Source organism: Myxine glutinosa, chromosome 3 (genome assembly GCF_964187855.1).
Source record: "Myxine glutinosa chromosome 3, kmMyxGlut1.1, whole genome shotgun sequence".
In the NCBI taxonomy this organism is placed as follows: Eukaryota; Metazoa; Chordata; class Myxini; order Myxiniformes; family Myxinidae; genus Myxine; species Myxine glutinosa.
Genome location: NC_136263.1, coordinates 138,032,669 through 138,054,102, shown reverse-complemented (window position 1 = coordinate 138,054,102; position 21,434 = coordinate 138,032,669). Strand labels below are relative to the sequence as shown.

At 43.5% G+C, this 21,434-nt stretch overlaps 1 protein-coding gene across 5 annotated transcripts in view; it reads right to left on the bottom strand.

The window, feature by feature from the left end:
* The window catches only part of CPEB3 (cytoplasmic polyadenylation element binding protein 3), a 231,018-nt gene that overhangs the window by 23,674 nt on the left and 185,910 nt on the right, over positions 1–21,434 (bottom strand). For all 5 annotated transcript variants that reach the window (XM_068110056.2, XM_078774597.1, XM_068110050.2 and 2 more), the window contains 3 exons: positions 20,451–20,569; positions 7,193–7,307; positions 3,960–4,141 (listed from right to left, as the gene is read on the bottom strand). In XM_068110056.2, the coding sequence (XP_067966157.1) occupies positions 3,960–4,141; positions 7,193–7,307; positions 20,451–20,569 (416 nt within the window). The remainder of the gene's footprint in view (positions 1–3,959; positions 4,142–7,192; positions 7,308–20,450; positions 20,570–21,434) is intronic.

Below are 21,434 nucleotides of genomic sequence, written 5' to 3'. Positions count from 1 at the left end.
ATCATTTCGTCCTTGTCACATACACGACCTCTGCCAAATTTCGTCGGAATCCATGCACAACTTTTTGAGATATCTTGTTCAAAGACAAAGAGAGAAACAGGTGTCTCCTAAAACTAACCCTAACAACAGACAGACAAACAGACAGACAGACAGACAGGGGTGAAAACATAACCTTTATCCACCTTCGGTGGCAGAGGGAACAAAACATTTAAAGCAAAACGATAACGTAAAATGGCAGTTTTACTCATCATCATTGCAAACTGTCTGAAGACCCTCAACGAAAGTGAAGCACGAGTGCACCGTCCATCCAACCCATTTTACCATTTTCCCACCCATTTTCCCACCCATTTTCCTTTCCACCCACCCATTTTTCCACCCACCCACCCACCCATTTTCAAATCTCCACCCTTGCCCCTTCCCTCCTAAACTCCCCCCCACACCCCTCCCCTCCGAGACTCTCCCTCGCTCCTCCCCTCCTAGACTCCCCTCTCACCCCCCCTCCTCAAAGCGTCCTCCCCGCTTCTTCCCCCTTCCAACTTTCACCTTCATCTCCCTCAACCTTCTGCCTCACTCTTCCCCCTCCTCAAATAACACCTCACTGCGCCTCACCCAATCACCATCAAACCTTTTGTCTGCCCCATTCTTCCCTTTCTCCAAGCTATTCTGAAATCTCTGACACACCTTCAACAGCTCTCCCTACCTCTTCCTCCTCTTCCACATCTGACCCTACCGCTTCCCCCCCCCCCCACCCCCCCTGTTCTGTATCCAATGCTCCCCCTTCCTCTTCTTTAACAGTATGGACCTCAAACATCCGGGGCCTTCGCTCAAACTTGACTGATCTCTCCATACAGGTTGCTTCTGACAAATCAGACGTGATCTGCTTAACAGAAACTTTCCTCCTTCATGATGTCTCTGATTCCTTGGTATCTCTCCCAGGTTACTCCCTCCTCCGGTATGATAGACCTGAGCCTCGTCCTGGAGGTGGGGTTGCTATCTTTATAAAAAACTCTCTTCCTCACTCGCCCTGCACTGCCCTCTCTCCACCTCACCCCCAGGAATACCTTTGGCTACGGCTTCCCCTTCGCTCCCACCTTTTGTTCATATGTGTGTTGTACCGTCCACCAAACAGTGATGACTCCATCTACATCTCGCTGTCTGATAATATGGACCAACTTCTATCTACCCATCCCAACTCTCTCTTCCTCATATGTGGTGATTTCAATTGTCACCATGCCAGTTGGCTGGGTGTGGGTACCTCTCTCACCAGCCATGGCTCTTCAGCAAAGGACTTCTGTGACTCACTGGGACTGACACAATCTGTCAATTTCCCGACCCGGATCTCAGTCAACGGAGCATCTTCTCTTCTGGACTTGGTTATGACTAACTTCCCTGAAAATGTCTGCTGCTCTTCTTCTGCTCCAATCGGCTCATCTGATCATGTGCTTGTTAACGTGGACATCTCTCTGACCATTCTCAGAGAGCCTCCTCAGCGTCGACGGGTCTGGCATTTCACTCAGGCCAACTGGCACGGTCTTCAAGCAGCCATCAATCATCTGGACTGGTCTCCCATCTCTACCGCCTCTGACATCAACTCATCCTGGGAATTCTTCCAAAGTAAATTGCTCTCTCTCATGCACAGATTTATCCCATCTCGTCGTCAGTTGTCATACCCTTCCTCCCGTCCATGGTACACGGAATCTTGTGGTGAGGCTATTGCCCAGAAACAACTTGCTTTCGTCTCCTGGAAAGCAAATCCAACGGAAGGAAATCTCATTTCCTTTCACATAGCCCGAAACAAGTGTGCGTCCACCCTCAGGAGAGCCAGGAAACAATATCTCTCCGTTCTCAGGACCGAACTCCCTTATCTGTCTCCCTCTTCCAAATCCTGGTGGTGTCTGGTCAAATTTGTTTCTGGTGTTTGTTCCCCCTCCATCCCCTCCTTCACCTCAAACGGCCACACGCTGACTCCGCACATGAAAAAGCTGAATGCCTCAACTCTGTGTTTGCCTCTAAATCTTGTGTCACAAACCCATCCCTCTCTGTACCCACTGTACCGAGTCGTACCCAGCTGCTCCTGGACTCTGTGTCCTTTCCTCCTGACAAAGTGGAAAAGTTTCTGTCAACCCTCGACTCTGATTCTGCAACTGGACCTGACGGCATCAGCCCACGGGTCCTAAAATCCTGTTCTTCCGCTCTTTCACTCCCTCTCTCTGTTCTCTTCACCCTCTCTTTTGCTCAAGGTCATCTGCCATCTGCTTGGAAATCTGCCAACATCACTGCTTTGCACAAAAAGGTGCAAAAACAGATCCCAGCAACTACAGCCCAATCAGCCTTCTCCCAATTATTATCAGCAAAGTCATGGAATCCATCATTGCTTCAGATATGAAATCTTTCCTCTTCTCCAATGGCTTGATCTCTGATCATCAATTTGGTTTCAGACCTGGTCACTCTACTCTGGACATGGTGCTTCTGCTTTCTCAACAATGGATGGAGGTCCTCAATGCCAAAGAGGAAATTAGAGCTGTCTCCCTTGACATATCACGTGCCTTCGATACGGTCTGGCACCCCGCTCTGCTCTCCAAACTCTCCTCTTTTGGTATCAATGGAAATCTCCACGCATGGCTGGCGGACTTCCTCTCTAGTCATAGTCAACGCGTGGCCCTGAATGGGTTTCTCTCATCTCCTCTTCCTGTTCAGGCTGGAGTTCCCCAAGGCAGTGTTCTGGGTCCTGTGCTTTTTCTGGTCTTCATCAATGATCTCTCTGACTCTTTTGAAAATCCCCTCTATCTCTTTGCTGATGACTCTACTCTCTGTCGCTCCATTCTTCATCCATCAGATCGGCAGTCTGCAGCCTCCTCACTCTCTGCAGACCTGGACAAAATCACAGACTGGGCAAACAAGTGGAAGATGTCTTTCAATCCTGACAAATGTCACACTCTTACGATGTCTCTCCGAAAAGACCGACTGGACAACCCTCCCATCCACTTTCTGAAAAATCCTCTCCAAGAAGTTCTGTCACTCAAGCTTTTGGGTCTCACTATCTGCCATGATAATTCCTGGGAAAACCACATTTCAAATCTGGCCTCCAAAACCAGTCGCCGACTGGGCATCCTCCGTCGTGCCAAGTCCTTCCTTGGCACACCTGAGCTCCTCACCATATACAAGGCTTTCATCCGCAGCTCAATGGAATACTGCTCTCCCCTCTGGGCTGGCGCTCCTGCCTCACACCTAGCTCGTCTTCACGCTGTTGAAACCAAAGCATTCAGAATCATTGGAATCTCCCGCGATGAAGCTAACTCCAAGGGCCTCTCACTCACTCACCGCAGGCAGGTTGGTGGTCTTTCTGTCTTCTACCGACTCCTCTCTGGCCTTGCCCCCCCCCCCCCCTCCCCAGCTCTCTCTCTGGGCTCTGTCCCGTAAATATTCCTACAGGTCGCACAAGATCTGCCTGCAACCCTCTTATGGTTAAACTGCCAAAATCAAGACTCTCTGCTCACCTTCACTCCTTCATTCCTCTTTTCTCCCGCCTCTGGAACAAACTCCCTCACTCTCTTCAATCCCACTCCACCCTCCAGGTCTTTAAAACAGCTGTTCACCACCATCTCTTATCTTCCCCCATCCAAAACCTTGATCTTTTCTACCCCCGCTAATTTCACCCCAATTCCACTTTTTTGAAATACCAACTTCTATACTGGAAGTCCTTGGTGTCCTTGTGTTTTATACTTCTCCCACCCCCCCCCCCCCCCTTCCCACGCCTCCTCCCCCCAAGCCCTCTCCCTCCCACACATCTCCCTGCTCTCAAATATTGTGTTTGTGTGATTCCCCTTCTCTCCCCATCTTGTCTTCCGCTACCTCTTCTTATATATTTTGTTTGTCTGGTTGATTTGTTTGTGAAGTAAATGTTAGCTCTTTCACGAGCCTCGATTCAGTATCCAAAAAAAAAAAAAAAAAAAACTTACCCGCTTGTCAATGTCACCGTGCTGCAGTTGCACAAAGCGAGCACTGATGGCGGCGATGTAACTCTGCTGGTTTGAAAAAGCTACGCGCCCAGCACCCTTAGGGTACTTGAGTTCAGGGTCTGTGTCGATTCCTGCGTAGCACACTCCGCCGTACAAACGATCCATGATCATAGCCAACTCCACTGCAGGGATGGAAATGGAAGCAACAGCAAATGATGAGAATGAAAGATAGAACAGAGTTTTGAAGAAACATCCTCTTGCACAAAAGTAAATTGCAGGAGCTTCGTTGAACTGCTCAGCAATAAATTGTTAAAACGTGAAAACAAGATCATCAGACATTCCAATGTGTTGATGCTGATACTTCCAAAACCCCCCCCCCCCAAAAAAAAAACTAGAACGCCACTCAGTAGAGCGCATACTCCCGCCGTGGGTCAAGTTGGAATAGTACGATTTCACAAAAGTTTGAGGGAATAGTTCAGTGACAACACAAGACAAGACAACACAAGACAGACACTGCACAGATATATATTTAGAATATATAGAAGATAATGTTTAAAAAAAAAGGCAATGTCACTTACATTTTCGGATTCAGCGTTCAATTCTATATAAGTGAGTGTATTTCGAGGCATGTGTGACTTCAAATAAAATTGTAAGCCAGGAAAAACGTTCGTTTCATTCCTTAGGGATACAACATGTAAAACTGGACCAAACGTCAAAACAAAACTCGCTCATTTTAAGTCGTACAAGCTAATGCGACCACTCATTCTTCTGGGAAGAATCCCGTGCACATGCTTGTCACATTTATAACTCACCTAAGTCTTTATAAGTTCATCAAATACTGACACCGCGATTGACATTCGCTGAGGTAAATGTTGATATCTCTTCTGAGGTAAAAAAAAAAAAAAAAAAAAAAAACAGTTTTAAAGCATTATACGTATAAAACGATGCATTTTATGAAACGGGGAAACCGAATACACACTTTGGTGGTTTTAAAATGACAGAATATGTCTTTATTAGAAAGAAAAAAAAAGAACCTTGAAAGACGACGCTGCTAACAAAATACACCGCTCTAACACATAACCACGAGTTTAAACTACATTTACAACAAATATGAAAACTATTTTCATATCACAATGTTAAATATAGAATATAATGTTAAAAAAAAAAGAGCCCTATCTTCCAATCCTTCAAAAAATTCCTGGATCCGGTATAATATCCTGAGCTTCACCAAAAACTAAACAATTCTTCCTTATCCTAAGGGCAATAATCCCACCAACTTTCATCCAAATCCGTTCAGAACTTTTCCAGATATCTTGTTCACAATCACACGAACACACACACACACGGACACGATCGAATGCATTACTCCCTGGTGGGAGTAACAACTGAAAATGGTATCTCGACTTTCAAATAGAAAATTGTAAACTAACAACATCAGATTGGAAGGACTGCAATTCAAAAACCAACACATGACCTTCTGCCTTTCAAAAGACCCACATCAAAATTGCCCATCACATTCTCTCTTGTATTGTAAACACAAGTTATCAAGCATTATGGTGGAAAAGCAAACAAACAGCCAAGGACGACAGACGATTACAAAATCCCAACAGAATTGCAGAAAATTGCATTTTGTTACCAAACTATATATCATGCGTTTTATTATCTCATGGTGGAAACTATTTGCACCTCATTTAGCAGAGCCATAGCATGCGTCACAATGGGAACACATTTTTCTTCACACTGACCAAAGAAAGCAATTCAATTAGCAACCCATTTGTCATGTGATGAGGACAATTCAAGGATGAGAACAAATGGACGCATTGCGGTTGACAAAAGTCCCGCTTATTTGAGTTGAAATTTCGCTACACCTCGGAAGCCTCGGAATGCCTGCATGTCGTCAGAGCAGCAAGTTTGGAAAGAAATCCAGAGACTTGCGGTCCAAATTCATGTGATTACAGATCGACAACCAACCAACAGGCATGACAAGAAATTCCTACTTTTGAGGTGCACATGAAAAATAGGGCATTTTACTCTCTTTGCAACATCGAGGCTCATTGAAGAGTAAGGTAGCAGAGATACAAAACTGATAGTAAGGCAGCAGGGCAACAGTTGGACAAGAGAATGAATGGACATGAGAATTAATGAAAAGGGAGAGACAGAGAGAGAGACAGAGACAGAGAGACAGAGAGCGAGAGCGAGAGCGAGAGAGAGAGAGAGAGAGAGAGAGAGAGAGAGAGAGAGAGAGAGAGAGATTGACAGAGAGAGAGAGCGAGAGCGAGAGAGAGAAGGAAACACTGGAATCTGCAAGTAATCGTGTTGGGTTCCGAAGGGTTAATGGCAGCACAAAACATTGTGGGTAAGGTTGGGGATGATATGCCACGGCAGTCCACAATGGGCTTGAAGTTCTGAAGGCAAGAGTGGGACAGAATATGTCTCCGAAAGGGAGTCCACAGATGGGAGAAAAGAGGTACAAAAGCGTTGAGGTGTGCAGTCAGCCTGAATGTTAGAAGTTTGACCAGGTGGAGGTTACTGGAAGAACGCGTGCACCTTGGAATCACTGGGAAAGGAGGGAGGGCTGAGAGAGCGGAGGGTGTGAAAACGGAGGAGAAGCGATAAAACACAAAGAGGCCACTGACGTTCTGCACGAGTTTACTTTGGACGCTTCAGTAATTTTCCATAAATGGAAGAGGGGTGGGGACAGAGGAATCTCTGACATGCGACAAAAGCTTTATTGGTATGTCCAATACCATGCTGGTTCATTGGCAAGACAAAGGCACAAAATGGGGAATCATAGAGACTGTATCGTTTTGCCAACTCTACGATTATATAAGAACTACGTTGGGGTGCACTTTAAAAATTTTTTATATTACTATTAAATAAATTGGCTCTTGGAGGCAGTTGTGTGTCATTTAATACAACATGACAACAGTGAATGTAAAACATAAAAATCATCACTTCTATTTATGAACCTCATTGGTTACATCCACAACATTGGTAGTATCCATTCACATCAAAAGGCAAAACAAGAAATATATACAGCATATCAACAACACCAAAAATTAACTCCAACAACAGAAATTGAATCGCTCATGTCCATCAGCAAATTCAGTTCAAATAACCTCAGCTATCGCCCAAATCTTAAAATGAAATGGCAATCAGTGTTACATTAAATTCCAAATGGAAAAATGATGATTCCATTTTCTTGTGCAAAATCCAGCCAAGAAAGCCCTCACCAGCACGCAAGGGTCGAGGAACTCCTCCAACGAAGATCGTCTTGCGGGGATCCAGGGGCTGGGAGCCATCCATTACAAAATCACTGTCGCTCAGGTTCCACGGACGTATTTGGACCTGGCGTAAAGTGTGCAAGAAAAAAAATCATAGGTGTTGGTTAGAAGGCCGTTCAGCATTGAAACAAAAAATGAACACATTCACCCTAAACTCAGGATGGAAAGAACAGCATCTAGACTTATTTTCATCATGGCTGTAATGATCACACCATTCGACTACATCAATTACTCATCAGGCAAGGGGAAGAAAAACATTCTCCTGAAACACGTGTTCATTTTGCACAGGTGCTCACAGAATATTTTCTGGAAAGAAAATGCCACATTGCTCATCAATATTTGCCGACATCTTGGCTTCAATGCGTCTGATCCAGGAAGATCTTAGAAGCTAAGCAGGGCATAGCTTGGTTAGTCATCAGATGGGAGATTGTGCAGTTGACTCTCAGCCACCTAATTCTTGACTTGTCATTGTTTTGAATCAAATTCAGAATATATCTATATATAATGGAGCAAGTGCATCAATGTCCAGCCACTAACAGCCCCTTTTATGACGTAATAAAAACACAGCATTTATCCGTGTTGTTTGTTTTCTGGTTAGAGCATAATAAAATTAATTGCATATGGAGGGAGGGGGAGCCGACATGACAATTGTCTCCTGTACACGTGTCACAGAGCAAGTGGTTTACTGACCCCTGCTACAGACAGGGGGGATTATTAGCCATGGCACAGAATATATTTACCACACCTCTCTCACTATCCCCCCACAGCCTGTGAGCAATTCTAGTAGTAATAATAATAACAGTAACAAAAATAATAATAATAATAATAAAAGGACCACAAGTCCTGAAGCTCATCTGGATCAGGAGCAACAGTCACTCAACCCCCCCCCCCCCCCCCGCAGATCCCCCATAACACTGAGTTTTTAAAATTCAGTGAAAAAAAACTTTGGTCCATCATGGGTGATGATGGTTATGGTCAGGTTTCATTGAAATCGTTTGTGTAGTTTTGAGGGAGAGTGTATACTAATTTTGGGGGGTCTAAAATCCCCCGCAGACCCTTATACACACTGATTTTTCTGATGCCGTGAATAAACTTTGGTACATCACAGATAATCAAGTTTCATCGAAATCATGTGTGTAGTTTTGAAGAAGAGAGCAAATACCTATTTTGAGTGTTCAACCCCCCCACCACCTCCCTCCCCCGTAGACCCCGTCAATGAGTGCAGATTTTGATGTGGTCAATGCACCTTCGTTAGGCATCAGATATGAAGCTTGTGGCAAAGTTTCATCAAAATCGTGTGTTTGGTTCAAGCGATAATGACTGCAGTGGCTACGAACTCACTAACTGGCTTACCTACGGACACTGCTCGATCACATAAGCTTGTCGGACTAAAGTCCAGGTGAGCAAATAATACTAGGTATTATTCTTTTATTTCAAAAAACAAAGGTCCCTGGGAAGTGCCTGCATGACCACTGCATCTGAGAGCATACTGCGCTTCTGACATGGATATACAGTGCATTCAGAAAGTATTCAGACCCCTTCACTTTTTTCACATTTTGTTAAGTTGCAGCCTTATGCTGAAATCGTTTAAATTCATTTTTTTCCCTCATCAATCTGCACTCAATACCCCATAATGACAAAGAGAAAACAGGATTTTAGAAAGTTTTGCAAATTTATTAAAAAGAAAAAACTGAAATATCACATTGGCATTTAAGTATTCATACCCTTTGCTATGACACTTGAAAGTTAGCTCATGTGCCTCCCATTTCTCTTGAACATCTTTGAGATGTTTCTTCACCTTTATAATTATCGTTCCATCACGATTATTGCCTAGCACCAATATGTACAATAACACAATTTTCTCGAAAAAAGTTGAAATTGACAAAATTATTTGGTCTCAACAATTCTTTATTTCACTGTTAATATTACAGAACCTTTGTTTTTGATTCAGAACTTAATTTATCCTTTTAAATCAGAAAATAAAAAGAAATGGCATTGACAAAATTATTCACACCCGAGACTTAATATTTGGTAGCACAGCCTTTGGACAAAATAACTGCAGGCAAGTGCTTCCTATAGCCATGAATGAGCTTTCCTACAACCCTCTACTGGTAGTTTGGCCCACTCTTCTTGTGCAAACTGCTCCAGTTCTCCCAGATTTGAAGGGTGCCTTCTCCCAACTACTGTTTTCAGATCTCCCCGCAGGTGTTCAATGGGATTTAGATCTGGACTAATTGCTGTCCACTTCAGAACAGTCCAGCGTTTTGTCTTGAACCATTCCTGGGTGCTTTTTGAAGTGTGTTTGGGGTCATTGTTCTGCTGCAAGACCAGTGACCTTCGATGGAGACCCGGCTTTCTGACACTGGGTTGAACATTGCACTCCAAAATGCCTTGGTAATCTCCTGATTTCATGATGCCATGCACACATTCAAGGCATCCAGCACCAGAGGCAGCACAGCAACCCCAAAACATCACTGAACCTCCTCCATGATTGACTGTAGGGAAGGTGTTCTTTTCTTTGAAGGCTTCATTTTGTTTTCTGTAAACATAGAGATGATGTGCTTTCCCAAAAAGCTCTACTTTGGCCTCATTTGTCCACAGGACATTTTCCCAGAAGGATTTTGGCTTGTTCAGGTGTGTTTTGGAAAACTCTGGTCAGGCTTTCTTATGTCTCTCTCTCAGCAGTGGGCCCCTCCTGGGTCTCCTACCATAGAACCCCCTTTCATTCAGTTGGCGACGGATGGTGCGAGTTTAAACTGTCTTACCTTGTGTCTGAAGGTCAGCTTGAATCTGTCTGGCAGTTGATTGAGGTGCTTTCTCCACCATTCAAACAATCCTTCGATCAAGTTTTCTCTTGTGACCATGTAAAAGGAGGTTGGCTGCAGTGCCATGGGCCTTAAACTTCCTAATAACATTGCGTATGGTGGACACAGGAACATCAAGGTCTCTGCAGATGGACCTGTAGCCTTGAGATTGTCCATGCTTGGCTACAATCTTGTGTCTGACCTCCTCAGACAATTCTCTGGTTTTCTTTCTTTTCTCCATGCTCATTGTACACACAGTGACACAAAGAAAAGCAGAATGACTCCTTTTCTCTATTCAAACTGGTTTTATGAGTGATTTTTTTTTTACATTGTAGGCACCTGCAACTCACCACAGGTGAATTAAATTCCAAAGTGAAGGAGAATCACCTACTTGAAATCTAATTATTTCTAATAACTTCTAAAAGGTACCAACAATATTGTCCAGGCCATTTTAGGATTTGTGTGGAATAAGCTAAGATTTAGCAATCGTTTCAGCTTTTTTTGTTTTGTTCCACTGAAAACCAAAGACATACATATGTGGATACCAAAAGGTTTTTTAATTTCAACAATTTTCTGGAAGAAATGATGTATTATTTGAAAAAAGTGCAAAGGTGCCAAATAGAAGGGGTAAACGATACAAAACAAATTGACACTACAAGGAATTTCAGGAATGAAGTCGGAGATTGAAGGATGTGGATTTGGGGTGTATTAACGGGGGTAGAATAGATCAAGGTTTTGAATGGGGGAAGATAAGAGATTTTTTTTGGTATACAAGATCGAGGCTCGTTTAACCCTTTGAGTACGGATGACGTCCAGTGCCGCAACCCACGAAAAAGTTTTGTGTATGGATGACGTTACTAAACATCGTCATCGACTATACCTATAAATAGATCGTCAGTACGTGGTTGCATTCCTGTACCAAAATGCCAAATTAATCCCATAAATAGATCGTCAGTACGTGGTTGCATTCCTGTACCAAAATGCCAAATTAATCCCATACCGGGGGTATTTTTTATCAAAAAAGATCCCGTACTCAAAGGGTTAAGAGCTAGCACATCAAACACATATTAGCACATGAAACACAAAAACATAAATGGACGACACACAAAAAAACAAAGTCGATCAAAAAGCTTGTCTTTTTGTCGGCCTTTTATGCTATAAACCGGTGAGAAAAGTAATTCCGGTTTTTACCTGAGTTGTCAAGGCTGAATAGTGTGCAAATACAGAATAGTGTCATGCCAAAATACAGGATTTATGAACAAAACTGTGTTTAAAATGTGCTTGGACATGTAATTAACATATTATGTGAAGTAAATAAACACACGTGGCAAGTTAGAGTTGACAAAAAGCGGTTGAAAACCACATTGTCACCCCAACCCTGGACGGTGGGAGGGATTTTCGAAGCTCCACACGGTCTCCACGTTTTTCGAAGTTAAGTCTGTTCACAATTGTATTTTGTCGAAACTGTATTTATCTTTCGGTGTGTGAAGTTATTGTGTGCAACTTTGGTTGTTTCTCGGTGTTTATCTTTCATAAATTGATCGTCTGTTTGCCGTGTCGTGTCTTGAGGCCTTGTACAGTGTGCACTGTACAACCTTGAGGCTTTGTTTTTCTCTCAGCGGTCCGTCGTTTGTGATCCAATAACTTTCGTTCTCTGTATTCCCAGTCTTTTCACCCATAGCCTACTTCCTTGTGTAAATCTCAACTCAAGTCCTGGCAGTGTCCATATGTTTTATACCTCTCCCACCGCCCCCTTCCCATGCCCCCCCCCCCCCCCAAAGCCCTCGCCCTCTCTCAGATCTCTCGATGTCTCCATGTCTCTCGGTCCCTGCTCTCAAATGTTGTGTTTGTGTCCTTCCCCCTCTCTCCCCATCTTGTCTACCGCTCCCGATGTTATATGTTTTATGTGTCGGTTTGTCTTTCTGTGTGATTAATGTTCGCTCTTTCACGAGCCTCGATCTTGTATACAACAAAAAAAAAAAAAAAAAAAAAAAAAAGCGGGTTAGTAGGAATTGAAAGTGGGTTTTATTTTATTAATTTACTTTTACCAAACATGGTAAACACTTGTTTCGACAGACTGTCAGTGACACGATGCAGCAGAAGACTGAGGCAGTCGTTTATTGACGAGAATTAAATAAGGAAGTTCCAAATAAGAACACTTCAAACTCGGTGATTGTGGTGACACAATATTAAATGTGTAATGATCGATGTAAGAACTGCTTTTGCTTTTATGTGTGGAGGGAGTGGATTGGGGGAGGGGAGAAGAGAAGAGAGAGTTGGGGGTTCGGAAAAAGGGGGGGGGGGGAGGGAGGGGGGAGGGAAGAGCAAGGGTTGAGATTTTTTTTGGGAGGGGGGAGAAGGGTTGAGGACTTTTATGGGGGACGGGGAGAGGTGGAGGTTGAGGAGTTGGGATTTTGGGGTAAGGTGTTATGTCGGGGAGTCGGGGGAGGGTTGAGTAGTTGCGTTGGGTGGGAGGGGAGGGGTTGAGGGGTTGCATTTGGGAGTCGCCGAGTCGCCGAGTTGGGATTTTGGGGTAAGGTGTTATGTCGGGGGGTCGGGGGAGGGTTGAGTAGTTGCGTTGGGTGGGAGGGGAGGGGTTGAGGGGTTGCATTTGGGAGTGGGGGGGGGGAGAGGTTGAGGAGTTGTTGTGGTGGGTGAGGGTTTGAGGAATTGTGGTGGGGGTGGGGTTGAGCAGTTGTGGTGGGGGTGGGGTTGAGTAGCTGTGGTGGGGATTTGAAGGCGTAGAGTGGGGAGGGGATTGAAGCCTTTGGGGTTATAAGGGGTGGGGAGGTGGGGGGTGGGAGGCAGGAGGTTGTAAGCTGATAAATGACCTTGACAATGAAGATTGTGCGTGCTCTCTGCACTGCTGTATAAAGCAGACAAACATAGCTGAGATTGTATTTTACAAAGATTATTGCCAATCTTACCACACTTCCCATTTGCATCTCCCCCAAATGGCTCAACAGCAATAAATAAATCAATAAATGTGATTATTTACTTGGAAATATGAGGAGTATTGACGTTATAGTTTCCAGCAGTGCTCCCAATTGTAATGTGGAACATTAGAAAGCTATTAGAACCACAGCAAAACAGGTAATCTATACAGCCCTCTTAACCATTCTGCAAATGATGGATGGATGTGGATTACACATCATCCCATTACCATATGAAACCAGCAGGTGGTCATGGCTACTTTAATAAGCCTATCCACTCGAGATAGAGCTCTGCTGGATCATTTTAAAGGGCAAAACATATTATTTCCCTCCATTAAGATGATTAAAAAAAAAAATCGAAGTTGAATGCTGCAAGATGATGTGCTCCAAAATGTACTTAACTGTATTACATATCTACAGTCACGTGAAAGAGCAAGTACACCCCATGTAAAGTTTTGACTTTTTCAACATATTTCAACATACAGGTATTTGATCTTCATTTCAACAATATTGACAGATTAAGGTGATATAATATAACAAATATCGTGAAACATTTACATTTTGTAGTCCATTGTATTATTTAAATAAACATAAATGCAAATTTCGCATGTGGAAAAAGTAAGTACACCCTTCGCTCTAATCGGTGGTATTGCCCCTTTGGCAGAAACAACCTCAAGTAGGCATTTCTTATAATTGTCTACCAGTCTCTGACATCGACTGGGAGAAATTTTTGCCCACTCCTCCATGCAGAATTCTTTCAGCTGTGTGATGTTTGAGGGGTTTCTTGCATGCACAGCTCGTTTCAAATCCCCCCACAACATCTCGATGGGATTTCGATCCGGGCTTTGACTTGGCCATTCCAGAACCCTCCATTTCTTTCTTTTCAGCCATTTCTTGGTGGATTTACTGGTATGTTTAGGGTCATTGTCATGTTGCAAGGTCCACCTTCGGTTGAGCTTCAACTTTCCGACAGATGGCCTCACATTATCCTCAAGCACCCTCTGGTACAATGAAGAATTCATAGTGGATTCTATGATGGTGAGCTGCCCAGGCCCTGATGCAGAAATGCTGCCCCAAACCATAATATTTCCACCACCATGCTTTCCAGTTGGTATCAGGTTCTTGTGGTCAAATGCTGTCTTTGGTTTTCGCCAAACATGTCTTATGGTACACTGTGGCCAAATAGCCCTACCTTTGACTCATCTGTCCAGAGCACTGCTCCAGAAGTGCTGGTCTTTGCCGAGGTGTTCATTGGCAAACTTTAGTCTTGCCCTGATGTTCTTTCTGGACAGCAAAGGTTTCCTCCTGGCACACCTCCCATGTAGATCAAATTTGTGCAGCCTCTTTCTCATGGTAGACTCGTGCACTTTGACATCAACAGTGGCATGAGCTACCTGAAGGTCCCGTGATGACATTCTGGGGTTCTTAGAGACTTCTTTCAGCATCTTGCGGTCTGCTCTCGGGCTGAACTTGCTGGGGCGGCGTGGCCTGAACAAGTTGGAAGTTGTTTGGAATCTTCTCTACTTGTAGATGATCTTCCGGACAGTCGAATGATTGATTTCAAATTGTTTGGAGATCTTTTTAAATCCCTTCCCAGACTCGTAGGCATCTATAACCTTTCTGAAGGCCTCAGAGAGCTCTTTTGATCTCGGCATGGTGACGCCACACAATTCAACCACAAAGAGCAAACCAAACTAAATGTCTGAGGTTTAAATAAGACAGGTTCCTTCAAGATCCTCTCTAACGATGTTCTAATCATTTGCACCTGCGCTGGTGCACCTGATTCTAATTTTAGGTATTTGAAGTAGTGATAAATGTAGGGGTGTACTTACTTTTTCCACATGCGAAATTTGCATTTATGTTTATTTAAATTATACAATGGACTACAAAATGTAAATGTTTCATGATATTTGTTATATTATATCACCTTTATCTATCAATATTGTTGAAATGAAGATCAAATAGCTGTATGTTGAAATATGTTGAAAAAGTCAAAACTTTACATGGGGTGTACTTACTTTTTCACGTGACTGTATATCGAGAACAAAGAAATGCAGGTGCAGTGATTGGGAGACCATTCAGACAGGACCAGATAAAACTGAAAATTGGTTCATAAAACACTGAGCCTGACTTGCACAAAGCATATTGCACCACAGATGGATGTGAGTCGCAACATAGTGTGCATCAAAACTAAATGAAAAACATTTCAGAGGTGAACAAAGCGAAAGGATAAGCTTCAACAGGAGCAGAATGATAGAGAAAAGTAAACAATCTGGTTGGAGAGATCCTATATAATAATACCTGTGGGGTATGCTTGCAGACTGCAAGCAGCTACTGGGGTACATCCAATGTGCAGATATAATACATATACTGTAGCTTTTATATATTACATTAAGTGGATTGTGCTTGCATTCTGCAATCAGTGAAATAAATCAAATCAATCAGGAATGGCTAATCAGAATGAGCTCTTTATTTATTTAATGCTAGGAAGTAGAATCTTTGATTCTAAGTCGAAGAAAAAACCGTTAAGGAGTGGAACTGGAACTTATAAATAAAACTAAAACAGCACTTGGTGGAGCGCATACCTGAACGCTGAACAGTTTACGTTTTGTACCCCACTGATAGGTCAGATCTGGATCAGACATGAACCAAATTCTAATTGGCTTGTTCTTGTTACTTACCCAACTCATCCACAATTTTTTGCAAAATCATGCTACATATCGTTTTTGGCCCTGTCACTCAAAGGTGAAGAATCACTTAAGAAAATTAAATAATTATTGTTCCTGAATCTGTTTTTTGATCTTCACCAAAATCGAATCGATTTGTTCTTGAAACACACCCAACCTGTCCACCAAGTTTCGTCCGATTGTGTCTACAATTCTTTGAGACATCGTGCTATAAATAGTTTTTTGCCCATTCTCTCAATGGTGAAGAATCACTTAAAAATTCTCATATCTGGATCTTCACCAAAATCTAATAATTTTGTCTGTTTCACATACGCAACATCTCCACCAAATTTCGTCCGAATCCATCCACAACTTTTTGAGATATTTTGCTCACAAACAGACACACAAACAAACAGACAGACAACCAAACATACAGGGGTGAATACATAACCTCCATCGGTGGTGGAGGTAATGAAGTCGAAACAAGCAGTAGTTGACATATTATTCTAGCTGCTCCCATGTTTCACGGCATTACCAACAAAGGCAATTAAAGTGTTCATCATGTTAAGTTAGCATCTTTCCTTTTTGACATGTTGATTGAACAGAAGTTTCATTTTATTTTACAAAAGAGTAAGTTTCCTCCCCTTCTCTCCCCATCTTGTCGACCGCTCCCCTTTTTAGCCGCGTCGCAGACGCTGCTCATAGAGTGCCCTCTGCTGCTGTTGTTGTTGTTGTTGTTGTTGTTCTTGTTCTTGCAGAGAAGACAAAACCTCAAAGCTCCACCCATTCTGGGAACCATAGCTCCACCCATTCTGGGAGAGCCTTCATATAAACAAATATCCACCATTTTATTAACTCGCATAGCTTTGAGGCCTGTTTTGTAGGCCAGTGGTGTCTTCCTCTCTCACACAGTTTTATTTGAAATCAAATTCGATATATCATTTCATTTTTCACAGTCGCTAACATAGTTTTAGACTCGGTTGAAAAAAAACTGGAAGAAAATCCGATGAAAGTTGCCCTTTATAGAACGAAATGAATTCTCAAAGGCCTGTAACTTCAAGTCCATTGAGATATATATTTTTTAAATCGCGGCATGGTCAGTCATACACCGCCCGAAATAAGAGACGGGAAAATGCCGAGATGTATATATTTTGTTTAAATCGCGGCATGGTCAGTCATACACCGCCCGAAATAACAGACAGGAAAATGCCGAGATATATTAAAAATTCGTCCATTTGATGACAATCGTCACGATGAAATATTTAATTTATACGTCGTCACAATAATGTGGAGGGAGGAGCATAGCTTCGTTCACGTGTCGCCACACACGGGAAATTGCCGAGATATATATATTTTAAATCGCGGCATGGTCAGTCATACACCGCCTGAAATAACAGACGGGAAAATGCCGAGATATATTAAAAATTCGGCGCCACACACGGGAAATTGCCGAGATATATTTTCACTTTGCACAAAAATAACATCAAGTAATCGAATCAATAGGAATGTCCTGTGCCTATAACATCGACGTTATAGGCACAGCTGCATCTAGGCATTGTGTAACATCGACGCAGCTTTTGTTTTAATTAAAACTTTTTGTACTTGTTATATACTTTGTTTGCTTGTTTGTTTGATTTGTTTGTTTGATAAATGTTAGCTCTTTCACGAGCCTCGACTCTGTACACAAAAAAAAAAGAAAAAAAAGAGTAACGATTGTGTATAGGCTGCTAAGAGAGATAGTGATTCTATTTCTGGTCTGGTTTGAATGTCCGACCTCTGCCGATAAATGCAGTGCTGTGCAGTACAGAAAAACACATTTTGCACACTTTCAATGAATGATTTGTGTCGGACTCAAGTGCGGGGCAAGCTTGGTCGACTGGACTTCTGTGCATGACACTGTGTGGCACAGTGGGCTTAACCTGAAATTCTATAGACTCTTCTGAGATCATGGTACCATGACATTCATCCAATAAATTACCTCAAATCACTGCTTCAGTGTCCTTGGGAATGGAAAAACTAGCCACACATGTCCACTCAAGAATGGAGTTCCTCAAGGATCTGTCTGTCCTTGCTTCTGTCCTCTCCAATATCTACACGGCAAACCTTCCAAAGGCGATGGGCAAAAAGCTAATCTATGCTGATGATATGGGTATCCTCTACGCTGATAAGAGCTTCAAGCATTTCGAGAAGACCTCTTGAATAGTTTTCAGAAGAAGAAGAGAAGAAGAAGAGAAGAAGAGAAGAGAAGAGAAGAAGAAGAGAAGAAGAGAAGAAGAAGAGAAGAGAAGAGAAGAGAAGAGAGAAGCCCCAAAACGAAGACAAAATATGATGAATTGCTTTCACCATTTCTCGTGTTCATTCTCGTGTTCATTAGCCTGGTGTTGGCTTAGCGGTTAGGGTGCCGGCTTTGGATCCTAGGATCCTGGGTTCGAATCCCGATCGATCGCTGAATTAACGCCAGGGGGGTTGACTCAGCCTGTCATCCTTCCGAGGTCGGCAAATTTGAGTACCAGCTTGCTGGGATAAATGATCACGGCGTGTACCCCGGTTTAGAATAGGTACACTGTATCCCTGCGCATCGTAAGAGGTGACTAAGGGTTGGCGTCAGGAAGGGCATCCGGCCATAAAAACATTGCCTCAAACAGGGAACCATGATTGTCATGGGGCCCGCAAGGCTAACCCCCGCTCCAGCGGGGAAAATGGCCTTAAAACGATCATTCATTCATTCATTCATTACTCAACACTCATAAGACAGTTTGCTCAGTCTTCCATCTTAAGAACCAGAATGCAAAACAAAAAACAGATGTCAAAATAAATGAGAGACAATGCTCTGTTACTCTCCCACTCCTACATATTTAGGAAGCTTGGTGTTGGCTTAACGGTTGGGGTGGCTGGCTTGGGATCCGAGGGTCCTGAGTTTGAATCTCAGTTGGCCGTTGAATTAACATCAGGTGGGGTTGGACTCAGCCTGTCATCTTTCCGAGGTCGGCGAAATGAGATCCAGTGTACTGGCAATAGGGGCACTGCATCAGCAGCACAACTGCAGGCTTAGCCAATTATGCTACCTGTAGTCCTGTGCTGCATACAAAAGAAGAAGAAGAAGAAGCATCGAGCCAAAATTATATGGCTGCACTTTTGTCCACCGGACTTTGTTACACATCAGAACAGACAGGCGTTAATTGGCCATTCACATCCTGGATACATCTAATCACTCCGTCTGTCTTTACAAAACAATTATGTGCTCCCAGCATTCGTCCCGTGCTTAGGGCATGTCGCTACCCCTCCCACCCATGTTAACTGCAGAGCTCCATCCAGTGACGCGTCGGAAGTCGCGTCTGTCGGAAATTGGCTGCGAATGTCTGCCGAGGGCGGGGCAAAGCAGCAATGTGCCAAACGGCATCCCGGATTCTGCCGATAACCTTCTACATTGCACTGGCAGGCCCTGCCCTCGCTAAGGGATTTTAAAAGTGATGTGTGCAAAGGCTTTCTCTCTCTCTGCTTGCCTGGCTGAGTCACTGTCACTGCGTGTGCGTTGTTGATGGATGATCTGGGCTCGAGGGGTAGCGCTCGCGTTGGCAGGTCAGAGCTGGGAGCCGCTGTAGTGGGCAGACAGAGTGAGCACATGCTAGGGCCTAAGCCAAGCCACACTACACACATATTTTAGGCTCTCACACAATAGGCTATCTTCTCATACTTTGTTTTCTCAGCTGTATTTTATTATTTTATCATCCTTACCACGCACCTTCGCATTTTCTCTCAGACCATTTGTATTGGCACGCACGACACCTTGCACACTATACCCTGCACTACCCACTCTAGACGCCTCAAGTATTGCTCTCCTCTTTGCCCCCTTCCTTTAGCGTTTGGGTCGTGGCAGTACATCTGTTCTGCCTGGTAAGAAAAGAGGCCTTTCAACCCTCATACTGCCTTTCTTTCTGTTATTGTCTTACCTTCCAGTGAATGTCTGATGGGTGCCCTGTATTGTGTAATAGCCGGTAAGTAAGGCCAAGGGTAAGTCTGCATTTCGTCCATATTCTTTCCTGCCTGTAAATATTGCTGCACCCTTCATTGCTTGCGATTCCTTGTACATATTGAATTTGCATTCCTCCATTGTTCCCTTTGCCTGTAACTCCCCCACCCCCGCATTGAACATTAAAGCCCTTCAGTTCCCTCCCCCCTCTTTGTATGATCCTGCTTGTGCCTTGCAAATAAATGCAATAAATCACTTGTTCACGTTCATTTCCAATCTGTCCGTATTTGTCTTTTCCTCTATTGATCCAGCTCTGTTCGCACAATAGGTTAGTCTGGGAAGTTATAATTCCCCAACAGATTCGCTCTTCAGTCCGATATGCACCATGCGGTTTAACGCTCGACCGCATTAAAATCGAAGATAAGGTTGGTGCATATCGAGGTTGCGTGCCCCGGTCAGAAGCTCATGTGCCCTCTAGTTAAACGGTAATAGACGGCGGAGACTGGAACACATGGTTAACTGATTGGCGCTCGCAGTTGACTAGCAACCTGCTGTGGCACAAAGTTATTCGTGCGTGGTAGGCTCAGGCCCGGTAAGTCCGAGGGGAACCAAGGGTAACCACCTCTTAATAGACCCGAAACCTGGGGCCGTAACAATATGTATAATATGTAGATGGCATCTTGCCTGTCAGAAACCAAGTGATAGTGGCAGACGAAGCAACTAGGCAATAACAGTGCACTTTTGTTTCAATGGATCAGAGGAGAATAGACTGAATGCAGAACATGGCGGAGAAGAATAATTAAATAGGAGAATTGCTGGGAGAGATGAACTCACTGGCTTGTCCTTGATGGTTGGACTTGAGACACACAGGTACAGCTTATCATCCTCCTTGATGCAAGCATCAATCAGAGCCTGTACGGAATTCTCCTCTTGGAATAGCAAGAAAGCATAACCTGCAGGAAAGGAAACAATAGAATCACTGCAAAGTATCCATCCATTGTATATCACGAGGAAACGTCAATGTGACGAGCGCTTGAACCACCACCAAGTCAGTTTTCCACAATGTATAGTTTTTGGTATCATTTCAAAACATATGAGCATATGGCACAATAAGTAATCACAACCAATGCTGTATAAGCAAAAGAAAAACAGTGCACATTGGAAAATGTTGAAGACTCTTGTTTTCTCTTCATTAGAGATGTGTTTTGTTGATGAAAACTATTCAAGAGGCCCAGCATTGCCAAAATGCCATCAGTATAAAAGTGTATGCTTCCTTGCTGGAGGAAGAGTTATACTTTTCAGATAGCTGGTGAGAACAAGACTCTGCAGCTTTGGTGAGTGATCATTTAATCTATATAGTGGAACAGTTAAATGGTGCAGTCGAGTATTGAGCAAGGGATGAATTTCAGTAGAGGGCACTGCATCATGGGACATGCTGTCCTTCAGAGGAAGCACGATGCTGGCTCTCTTGTCTGCATTCATGTAGATACTTCATTATGTCGTCAGAAGAAGAGGAAGGTATAAAAAGGTAAGGTATATTACATGGCTGCTTTTCCATTGTATATGGGATGAGACATATCACGGTAAATTATTTACATTTCGTGCTGTGTCGCAGCAGAAATTTACAGGGGGGGGAGGTACCGAGCAAGCACCCAGTGCCTAGGCACAGACACGCTCACACAGTGTCTCGGCAATCCACCCGAGAATGCCCCACCCCACCAAGCCGACCACTACGTGCATAAATCACAGTACCACCCCATGCCACGTGTGTACTGTGCACATGCATGCTTGTATCCTGATCTGCACAAAGTAGCAAGA